The 12,164-nt window shown below is 40.0% G+C and overlaps 1 protein-coding gene across 1 annotated transcript in view; it reads left to right on the top strand.

Moving 5' to 3' along the window:
- Nucleotides 1–11,125, top strand: part of LOC103898543 (rap1 GTPase-GDP dissociation stimulator 1) — a 19,966-nt gene extending 8,841 nt beyond the window's left edge. Inside the window, exons 6-10 of the mRNA XM_019471945.1 lie at nucleotides 2,779–2,904; nucleotides 7,374–7,513; nucleotides 8,423–8,549; nucleotides 9,610–9,738; nucleotides 10,992–11,125. Coding sequence (XP_019327490.1) covers nucleotides 2,779–2,904; nucleotides 7,374–7,513; nucleotides 8,423–8,549; nucleotides 9,610–9,738; nucleotides 10,992–11,125 — 656 coding nt within the window. The remainder of the gene's footprint in view (nucleotides 1–2,778; nucleotides 2,905–7,373; nucleotides 7,514–8,422; nucleotides 8,550–9,609; nucleotides 9,739–10,991) is intronic.
- The last annotated feature ends 1,039 nt before the right edge of the window (nucleotides 11,126–12,164 follow it).

Consider the following 12,164-nt stretch of genomic DNA (forward strand, 5'->3'; position numbering starts at 1 on the left):
AGGTGGTGGATGCCCCATCCCTGGAAACATTCCAGGTCAGGCTGGACGGGGCTCTGAGCGACCTGATCTAGTTGAAGATGTCCCTGCCCAGGGCAGGGGGGTTGGACTAGATGACCTTTAGAGGTCCCTTCCAACCCAAACCATTCTATGAGTCTACTTTTGTGATCTTTTGTTAATACACATCAGAAAATTGTGCTGCTTCTCATCTCAAGTTTACTGCTTCCATGTGAAAGTGCAATTCAGGCCAAAAACATTTTGCTAGAGACTTAGCAGTACAGCACCCTGCAACACAGTCCTTACACTGCTATACAGTACTCCAGAGAAGAGCATGACACCAAATGCTATTTTCTGAAAAGAAAAGAACTTGAAGTTGTCTGCCAATTTTATTATGTAAGCTAGCCAGCATGCTTGGTTTAACAGTTTTATACATAATCGTTGCTTTGAACAAGTGAGAGCCCCAGAATATACTAGTTGCTACTTTGCCTCCACTACTTCCTTTTAAAGCCTGATACACGCTCATTTCTTCTTGCAGATAGCTCTCTTCAGAACTCCACCTATTTCTTTCAACTTAGTTTTGATATGCTCTCAAGTAATATATTTAGTTTGGCTTATAGCATTATCTCACTCTCTGGATCATAATAGCCAGCCATGTCTGTGAATTCAGGTTTTTAACAAACATATTTCACACCATGAGCCCCTCACTGCTTCTATGTATATTTTGTTTCTCTGTGAAGAGATTTTCTACCACCATTCACATCAGCAGACAGAGGCCTGGGCAAATTGCTTTTTGGTGCTAATAGAGTATGCAGTATTTTGGCCATGCATGCCAGCTACCTTACATCAGTTACAACCGAACACAGAGCTGTTAGAAGATAATCATAGAATCATGAAAAATCAGAGAGCCATCCAGCTGAAAGTAGGAGTAATTTAGTAGGCAAAAATGTGACTATCTTTATTAGAATGAAAAGGTGGATGTTCTTCTATAAGCCTAGGGGTGTCCCATGCTTAGTTCTAATTGACTTCACTCCTGCAATATGTACAATAGGATTTAATGATTACAAGCAGCAAAGATACCAATTAATCTCATTTGAAAGATAGTAATTTTGATGTAGTTTCCCTTGACAACAAGCAGGGATGATCACATTCTAACTCACAACAGAACCCATTCCTCAACGAATACCAAGGCGCGCTTTTTGCAATGCCAAGCCCAGGCACCCGCTTAAAATATGGGGGAAGGGGGGGGAAGATTGAGTGCAAATCCAAATAAATCAAAATAAAAATGAATCAAATATGGGCCAACACTTGCAAATGGGCACAGGAGAAGTCTTCAATTCAAGTTGTGATCTTAAAAGAGAACAGGTGCTTATAAAAAAAAATTTGGCAAAAGTCATTATGCTCTAGTGAATGGAATCAGTCTGTGCCACTGAAAAACAAGGACATTAAGAGCAAGTTATTTAATAGTGTCTGCTTCTCAATTTGCCCAATAGAAGGAGGAAGGGATAGAACAGTTATCTCCCTAATTTCACTGTCCTGTCATTCCCCCACCCCTCAAAAAATGGCATGCAGAGGATGGGAAGAAAATTGCTCTAGAGGAATCAGCTTTTGGTAGCACAGTCAAGCAGCATTAGGACCCTTTCAGACAAGCTTCTGTTTATTACCAGGGATTACTGCACTAATGACTGGAGCAAAGATGCAAGAATTAGGAGAGGGAAGCATAGAAACAAAAGGTATGAACAACAGGGGATCAGTGAGCTCAAATACAAAAAGAAAATTCATTCTCAAGAAATATGGCTATGTAAATCACTTCTGCCACCTAGTTCAGTTGAGATGAGCAAGCACAGGAAAGGCTTGCTCATGTGAGTGGGCGAGTGGATGGATAATCTATTACAACTAGAAAAAGGGAGAGAAACAAAAATGCTGTGTTTATCCTCTTTTATGTACTTCATTCTGGGCAGGGCTGAGATCAAAAGTAACCGAAATATCATAACAGCAATTCCTAGGAAGTTTTTTAGCTCCAAAGAGAAGCCTAAACAGTTGGGTAGTCCTGACTTCATTTCTGAGCACTTGTTGTGGTTTAACCCAGCAGGCAGCTAAACACCACACAGCTGTTCGCTCACTGCCCCCCGCAGTGGGATGAGGGAGAGAATCGGAGGGGGGGGGAAGTAAAATTCATGGGTTGAGATAAAGACAGTTTAATAGGACAGAAAAGGAAGGGAAAATAATAATAATAATGACAAAAGAATATACAAAATAAGTGATGCATGATGCAATTGCTCACCACCCGCCGACCCATGCCCAGCCAGTCCCCGAACAGTAGTCAACCCGCCCCCCTGGCCAACTCCCCCCAATTCATATACTGAACATGACGGCACATGGTATGGACTAGCCCTTTGGCCAGTTTGGGTCAGCTGTCCTGGCTGTGCCCCCTCCCAGCTTCTCGCTGGCAGAGCAGTATGAGAAGCTGAAGAGTCCTTGCCTAGTGTAAGCACTGCTCAGCAACAACTAAACCATCGGTGTGTTATCAACATTGTTCTCACCCTAAATCCAAAACACAGCACTACGCCAGCTACTAGGAAGAAAATTAACTCTATCCCAGCTGAAACCAGGACAGCACTCCAACAAGTTGGACCTTTTGCTAGGAGCATAACGGAACATAAAATTCAGAACAACAGTTATGTCCTATTTGTTGCTTGTGTAGTTACTGAGCTTCACCTTTTTTTTTTTTTCTGTTGCTTGTGTAGTTACTGAGCTTCACTTTTTTTTTTTCCCATTTTCTAGTTGTTAACAAGGTTCAAATGCTGGAGGAAGGTGTGGCAGAACGGATTCAGGCACTTCTAAGGTCAGAGATGCCTCCTGCGCAGTTTAAACTTCTTGGAACACTACGGATGTTAGCAGATGGTCAAGGTAGAGAATTGCTAATGTTTACTGATGTCAACTATACACCCCCCTCCTCCCCTCCCTCTGCAAGACAACAGATGTGCAAGGAGACTACAGGCTAAAAGTCCTGATAACCTAAGTCCACTCAATCCAGAGAGGTTCCAACAGAGATGATTGCCGGAGGCTGCGAGCCTTCCAATACTGACCTAGTCAGCCTCAGAGGTAGATGAGAAACAAACCAAAGGGAAGAATCTGCAGTAGTCAGTGACAAATGGCAAAGGCCTAAAGGGAAGATGTTTTCCACCAGAGATACACCAGCAAGGCATGAGTATGATGGAAGAGTCAGGCTAAGGATTTACAGTGCAAAATCACAGGAAAGCAAATCAATAGAACTGGAGAATATAAAAGGATCAAAGGGAGCTGGGGTGGAGAGAGGCAGGAGAAATGAGTTTCTATCAGTCACGCAGTCTCTCTACACACGATGCCAGGTTTATCTTGCTGGTGCGGCTCAAATGTTGAATTTACTTTGCATGTTGAAATATGGGATTATCTACTTGCACTTCATTCAGTTTTACACAGAGGTGGGTATGCAAAGGCAACAAATACTCTGTGCATATAGTTGCATTTTGCAAAACATGCACAATGCCAGAATTACATTAAGATGTACTACAATACCTTAATTTATCCTTAGACTTCTCTAGCTTCTTACCAGATTATAACACAAGTGTTGTAGGGTTTGGGGTTTTTTTAATGTGTTCCAATTCTTTCACATCACCAGAGCAGCTGCTCTAGAACACTAACCAGCACAGACCACCTTGATGTGCAGGAATAACAAGAAATAGGTCAAAAACAGAATCAGAAAAGTTATGACCATTTTGCGATGGGAACTGACAGCTGGTACAGAACAATTACAATCACAAATTCATTAGTTATATGGAAGGGGAAAAAACCTTATGCTCCTACATTCCATGCTGCACTCGTTTACACCACTGCAGACACCACTTTGATACAGCAGCTACTTGCATCCTTTTTCAAATGAACATGCATGATATAAAATTTAGATCTAGCACTCATATTAATTTGCACTGATTCCAGTCCAGTAAAAAGCTGCTTTCACTTACATTTCACCATGGTAGGAAATGGACATTGCAAGAGATACAGACACTTAGCCTCTTCTTCCTCTCAGGCTTTGAAGGAAGTCATTAAAAGGTCATGTCTCCAAAGTTATATCTGAATTGTGACAGGGGAGACCATTTAGCTTTTAAAATTGAGACATCATAATAACACAGACCTAAATTATCAAACACTAAATAATATTTTTCTTTTTTTTTTTTTCAATGCTATTTACCAGTCCTAGTGTATGAAGTTAATTTGGCACAAAATGGTACAACTGCTGAATGTGAAACCAATACAGATATCAAAGTATAGAGTAGAAAAGATGTAGAAGATTATTCAATGTTTCCCCATTCCTGCCTATAAGCACACAATTCTCCTCCCTCCTAGTATGAAGTTGGAATTTGGCACAAAATGGTACAACTGCTGAATGTGAAACCAATACAGATATCAAAGTATAGAGTAGAAAAAAAGATGTAGAAGATTATTCAATGTTTACCCATTCCTGCCTATAAGCACACAATTCTCCCACCTTTAATTACTTTGTTCTGTTTACCCATGAGCTAACATTGCCCTTAATTAACTCAGCCTGAAACTCTTATGAATACACATCTACTAAGAAGTCCACACTAAATTAGTTAATTGAATTATCTAGTATAAATTCATTACTCTGACAATCACTGGGCATGCTGAGGCCTACAGACTAGAAGAGGTAGGTTTCCTTCTACCTATAGAAAACTGCAGTCAGATCTGTCAGCTTCATTACACTAAAGAGATGTTAACATTAACTCCTGGTTTCTCCACTGTTTTGCTTCAGAGGAGCAGAAGAATTTGTGCGCTTCAACAGCCAAAGGACTTTCAGCTCACCTGAAAGTTCAATCATACACACAATTTATTCAAATTTGGTGTTTTGTAAGTTAAAAGGTCCTCCTGTTCCTGTTAAGAATAACTAACTGCATTTTATCTCAAAGAGCTCTATTGCTGGTAGACATCAGGAAGTCCCTGTCAAACTGGGTCAAGACGCCTCCTTTGAACAAACCTCTTAGACTGGTTCCATTCACCACCCCCTTACCTCTTTCAGCTTTCTGTACTAAACTGGATTACCATGATCCCCTCAGACTAACATGTAACATCTGACCTAGAAACAAAAGCCTTTCTGCTACAGGAGGTAATATACAGGTGGTTGTGCAACAACAAGTAACTCTTCTCTCAAAACAAACATGTTCAACTAGGCTAGAAGCTCCCAGATTCCTTGTGGGATTTTGATCTGTGGATTGTTCCTTAGTGTACTGGACAAATAAGAAAAGGAAGCGCCCGTCCTTCCTCATCTCCCTCCCCAAAATAGGAGCATAGGTTAACTTAGTTTCTGCAAAATATCCAGAGTAATCATGTGGTTTATTGACACTGGCATACACTTTATTTGACCCTTTCCAGAATATCTCAAAACAAATGCAACACACAGAAAGGGACAGGTAAAGAAACAGGAGCAGAGTGATGCCCCTATCAGCCAAACCCCTCTCCTCTGTTCCAGATATTAATGTTGGTTCTTCCTCAAGTCTGCTTCAGCAAAGCTCCAAGAGACAAACTGCCCAGTATCTTAACACCATGCAGACTTTTCCCCACGTTTTTACCTTTCTGAATTTGCTTCCAAAGGAGCAGGGACCTTCCTCGTTACCTTCTTTCAAGCCTGGAACTATTTTAAAAGACTGGAAAAGCAGAAAAAAATTGGAAAAAGCTCACAGACCCTTTATAGCCCTTCTTAGGGAATGTACGCTTCCCATGAAGGTCTTTACTACATCTTTCCTTCTTCAGAGCACACAACGCACATTTCATGCTCATCTGCTCTGGTCCTCCAGCATCAAGGGGTCGGGGGCGGGCATGGACAGGACTCAAGTTGATCAAAATGGGGGGCGGGCAGGCATGGACAGGACTCAAGTTGATCAAAATTAAGTCAACAGGAAAAAACCTTAATTACAAATAACTACATGAGACTCCTAAATTTGAATTAAATCTTATAACCACAGTATATTTTCGCAAATAGAATAATTCTACACCAAAACTGAGCATCTGTCCTGTCACTACTCTTGCCTCTCACTTGCTACATCTGGTGCCCAGTTGGAAGTGCTATGCGTTCATATCCTCAGTTCATGATCAACTGGAACACATGGAAACAGTGGTTTGGCAGTTCACAAAACAGCTCTTTTGTGCTCAAAGCCAAATGGGTGAGCACTCAATTCCTACAAAAAGGCAGTTTAAGTTGTGCACATTACTGCTTTCTTATCTTTCACCTGGTACCATTCACTTAGAAGAAAATTCCAGTTAGAACAAGATGTAGAAAATTTTAGTGTCTTAAGTATTAAACAGAATCAACTAACTGAAATTACTGAAGCAGTATTTACCAGGATGTTCTCAGGGCTGAACCCCTGCTTAACATATTTGGTTAAAATAGAGTATTTCAGAGTCCTCAGCGCTCTTATATCTGCATTTTTCCTTTGCTTAGGAAATCACTTTCCACCAGTTAGTCACTTTTGATCCACAGCACTTTCAAGAACCATGTGTTAGACTGATGCAATATTGAGAGAGCACGAGTAAAGTTCCTTTTGCTGTTGAACTTCTAAGAGCTTTGGCAGTAGTCTCCCTTAGTGGCAACAAGCCTTAAACCACAGCATATCATTAGAGCTCCACTTCTTAGGAAAAGTTATCTAGTGAGGTTTTTTCCAAATATCAACCACACAGATTAATACTTCTAGCAAGTCTTGAGATAGGGTTCCTGAAACACAGCGGAAGGCAAATTAAAAGGCTCCTCCAAACTCTGGGGGAAGTTTTGATGATGCCCAATACACATTCTCAAGACTTGAGACATGCAATTACAGACATGCTGCAATTCTGTGCTAAGACTGGGCTTCCCACATGCTACCAACAGTAATTATCACCATTGAGAGCACTGAAACAGCAAGAACAGACTCTGAGGAGCCCATGATTACATTTGTGCAGCGCTCAAAGAGCAAGTGCAAGAAACCAAACGAGAAAGGGACAGTCCTCATGAAGATTTCAGTATAGCAATTTGCTAGAGCAAATAGAATATTTGCTTTCAAGGATATGAAGCTGCTCATTTTAAGCCCTGCTTCAGACCTATCCTTTTTAAGAAACTACTATCAGAACAGCTTACTTTGTTCTTTACCTCCGAGAGTTGCCCTAACACAACTGGCATTCCTCAGGTAAAGATTTCCAAGATCCCTTAAAAGCCCAATGCTTTAGTTACAGCTCTTAAAGGATACTGAGCTCAGGCCTGTGGTCCCGGCTACTTCCACATTCACATTTCTGTGACAGAAAGACTGCGAAGTCTGATTTTGAATGTCTGATGATGATGCTTTTCCCTTCAGCTGATGCGGCTGAAATCTTGGGCCAAGACCCCACGCTGCTCAACAGACTCGTGCAGTGGTGCAATGCTAACGACCCCACCGGCATTTGCGGAGAAGCAAATCGGCTGCTAGCATCGATCTTGCGTCACAACAGATCCCAAGTACGAGCGCTATTGGTCTGATATGTTTCTACTTCATCCTTCTCAAATATTTTTAAAGCTTGTCAATATAGCCAGGGGTTAAGTGTTAAACAGCACATACAGCTTTATCATTAAAAACATGAAAGTTCACAGCAAAAACCCCTCTAAGTCTGCCTCAATACCAATAAGTGGGAGGTGAGCAGGAAAGCAGTGCTCTCCATAGCCACAGATACCGCACAGAAACAAGCAACATGCTTACTGTCACTTGTCAGCTTTCACCCTGCTTGAGTAAGGCCTGACAAATTGTAAGTAGGTAAAGCTTTTCTATTTCCATATATATTAGTTTCAAATTAAAATGGCAAAGATAAGCCAGACCTGTCCCAAACATCAGTCCTCCAGGAGCTCCGAAGAGCCACTTATCTACCTAGTGATGGATGGATGGATCTGGCGTGATCTGTATCTGCTGGCATATTAGAACAGGCTTCTGTTTCTTGTAAATCGTTATATTACACACAGGCATCCCAACCGTGCTTTACTTTGAGGTAGTGATAAAAAAAAAGTAGATACTATCTGCACAGGCTTTGATAAAGTAAAACGAATCTTCACTAGTTTGAAGGCTTGAAATGAGAAATTGGAATCAGGTCAAACTAAAACTCTTGAGACAAAATACATGTTTTTATCTTATAGATATGCATATATATATAATTGTAAGTATTGATATTCCAAGTAAATTAGACCAGCCTTAAGCAGACATGATCAGTGCCAAAAGAAATGTTATCTCTAGTCTTCAAATATCATCAGTTTGCATTGCAGCAGGCAAGTCATTTCCATCTATTCAGAGGCTGAAGAGTAAAATCTCATTTTTCTCTTCATTCTGCTTTATTCGTAAGTCAGATTTCCATCTGTGATATTTTACCTTTGCTTTAACAGGAAGTGGTCAAAGCCATCCAGGAGGCACAAGGAGTGAAGCATCTGGTTTCCATGACGACAAGCGAACATGCTGCCATGCAGAATGAGGCTCTGAATGCCTTGGCAATAGCATCTACAATCGATTTAGGTATTTTTCTCCTAAAAGCATTTATCTGTGCAAGATCCCCAATTACCAAGAAACATTGTCATGCTGTTAGTTCTATATAACATGTAAGAAAAAGCATGTTTCTTGTCTAGATTTAGCTCTTTGGCATGAAATAAAGGAGGTCAGCCATCCAGAATATCACAAAAGCAATAGGCTTCAAGAATTGCCTGAAGATTTTTTGGTTTAGGGTAGAGTCAAATGATTAGGTTGTCTGGACAGGCACAATCTGTTGAGTAGCATGGTATGATGCTAGAAACCTACACAAAAAAACAGAAGCAAAGTGAAGGTGATGAAGACTAGAGAAAAAGATGAGAAAGACAAAATTAAGGACAAATTATGGACTTGAATAGTCAATGAAGACTATAAAGGGAGGAAATAATCTTCAGAAGACACACATTTGAATGCAGGAGAGAATAAAGCAGAAGCATAGACAAAAGGGCCTTGTAGAAGCTGCAAACAAAACAAGTGAGAAAACTATAAAGGTTCTACCTACTTTTACTGAGCTATTTTCAGAGAGATTGGGTATAATTTTTTTTCAGATTTTTCCTGTATGACTGATCACATTTGAAAAATGGGTCTCAATTTATTACAATAAAGACAGTCACCACAGAAATTTACATACATCAAAAGATAAATTGAAAAGAAATAGTCAACTTGAAATTTGGAATTTCCTATACCAACAAGCAAGACAGTAAAAAGCCCATTTTACTGCTTGGTCTACCACATTAAGGCGCTCAAACTCAATCGGACAACTAACGTGAATCAGCATTTCTAGCACTGATCATTGCAAATTTTAGTCTCTTATGAGGTTATTTTTTACAATCTATAGTATACAGGTTCTATCTTCCAGAATGAGGCCACTGAAGAAACACTGTACAGAAAATAATACAGAAATTCTCCAGTACAGAAAACAGATGCCCAAGACATCCGTGCATAGCCAATTTGAAATGAAGCCAGTCAGGAATTTTATTTTTAAAAAGCAAGCATGTTCACTCTCTAGCTTCTTTTCAGGTAACAGCTCAAGTATTTGTTTATTTTTCAGGAACTCTTGAAGAATCTTTTAAGGAATCACAGCTAGTTCAAAGCTTACACAAAATTCTACAAGATGATAATACCAGTCCTGAGGTGAAATATAATTCAATAGGTCTTTTGTGCAGTCTTCTTAATTCAGGTAACTTCATTTTAAGTTGTCTGTGATGAAAGGATGGATATTTGTGATGAAAACACAAGTGTTTTCTGTTACTGAAATGTGCTGCTTGCGATGTTGCAGTCAGTAAGTAGTAAAGGATATTAAAGAGGTTCATTCTTTATTGATCACCAAAAATCCCAGTCAAGTAGCTTCTTTCTTTATGAAAAGTTGATTAAACCATCAGTTGAATAAAAAAAAAGAAAGGCTTTATTCCAGTGAGTCAGTGGCATAATCAAGTCCTGAAATAGCAAAATTAGAGCCTTGGAATAAAGACATCTTTGTCCAAATTCACCACGCACAAATGTCTGGCAGTCCCACGTCCTGTATGTACCACAGCATTTTTGTGTTCAAGGACATAGAGAGTCTGTATCATCTTCCACAGGCAGGCATACATTTGTTCTGCCTATGCTGTAAGCAAACCAGAAGCTGAGATAAAACAGCAATTTTAGCAATGCTGCCTTTGCACAGCAACTTTTAGTAAAACACATGAAGGATATGATTTCAGTTTCTCTCGCTCCATGGTTAGGGAAGACTTAAAATGCTTCGAGCAAGATCAGACTCATCCTGGATGTGTGGCACTAACTGAAAACAACCACCTTGAAACCAGGAGTCCAAAGATCTCATGCCAGTTTCTCACATCTTAATACATAAATCATGTAAATTGAAAGTAACGACTGTGCTCAGGCAAGAATCTGCCACAAAGGGGAGCTGCCTTTCAAATCCTGGAGCCACCCCATATCGGCAGACAAGCTGGATTTTGCAGTATACTCCATTTTTTCCCTGTAGCCACACAGATGTTGGACTAGGGCTAAGCATTTGCATCCTGCAGTGCTACTATGGAGTATTGACACAACAGATGTGATCTATAAGACTTTTTTCCAGAGGTGTATATACTTAGCACTTTATAGACTAACCGTAACACTGAGAGTTAAGTCTTACTAATATGAAAGGCTAACAAAAAGCATACAGGCAAAAAAATGCTGGAACTTGTCCTGTATTACATTTTCAACAGAATGCTTTTCTTCTGTTCAATCAGTTCTTGGAAGTCAAACAGGAGAAAAAAAATCTTAACCTGTTCAATACTTTCAATGGCTGAAAGGGTATCTATTGAGAGAAATTTATTCAAATTAAAGCAGCTCATTTTAAACAGCAAGTACTCCAAACTTTACAACAATTGTTGGGAGCCACTATGCCATGGCATGTCACTAAAAGTCAGCATTTCGTGTCCCATTCAGGCGATCTGAGACAAGAAATAGAAGAGGACAAGATTAAAGAAACCCTCGAACAACTCTGCAGTCACAGCAATGCAAATGTTGTCAAGGAAGCTGTCACAACATTACAAGTTTTGAGAGGAGAGACACCGCACTAGCCTCCCTTCTTCCCCAATAGCAACCCTGCACTGCTGCTGAGGCAAATGCAATAAAACGCCAGCTTTACCAACCTTACCTTGCATTTGTCATGCTGCCGCATAACCAACACTACTAAAACCCAGGTACAGCTCCTGCTTTTAAAGCTGTACATACAAAAAAAAATACTCATTTGCTCATCTATTTGGCCAACAGATACTCACATCACTGCTGCTCTTCACGGAGCTACTAACACACAGCAGTAGGAATAAGGCCTGTCAAGCAAGTGGTCTTAGAAAACGTCACATGAGAAGCATCAGGCAATTACCACTTCTGTAATACATTTTTAAGCTGCTTGGTTTTGTCAAGTCAGGATATCACTTGCAACTTTTTTTTGTATCAATGGGACTTTAAAATCATTTAAAATATCATGCAACCTGAAACAATGGGGTTTTAGATTAGATGAGAGCTGTAGCTTAAACAATGCAAAGGGCTAATTGGCACCGATTCAACCTCTGCACATTGTGAATCAACCTGTGAGCCCAGCTGTTAACTGAACATGTTAAAACCGCCACAAAACTGTACCTTTAAACCAACTCCCCCTTCAATTTCCAATTTTAAAGCTCATCTCTGAGTTTCTACCTGCTAGTGTCACAAGCCATATTCCTAAGTATCTGAGGTCATGGTCTTGTCCTAATTTCAGAGTTGCAGCTATTGTAACCTGGAATGAGACTCAGTAGAAGCAAAGTTTACAAGAAACTGCAGTCAATGTCCATACAGTGCTTGGACAAGATACAAATTAAAGCTAGTTAGAAATTACAAGTGGGCACGTGTGAAGATTTGGAGGCAGCTGGCATTTCATTAAATTATTTCCAGTAAGAGAGCCTGGGTTTAACTTTAGATAATGAAAAATAGTAAAACAAATGTCTCTGAACATTTCTACAGAAGCCTTTCATATTTAAAAATGATCACTTGATAAAAAAAGGTAAGAAGAGGATCTATTTCACAACTTGTCCTTATGGGAACTTTTTGAAGCAGTTGCAAGTATGTTGCAGAGTCACG

This window comes from Aptenodytes forsteri, unplaced genomic scaffold (assembly GCF_000699145.1).
Source record: "Aptenodytes forsteri isolate BGI_AS27 unplaced genomic scaffold, ASM69914v1 Scaffold226, whole genome shotgun sequence".
NCBI lineage: Eukaryota > Metazoa > Chordata > Aves > Sphenisciformes > Spheniscidae > Aptenodytes > Aptenodytes forsteri.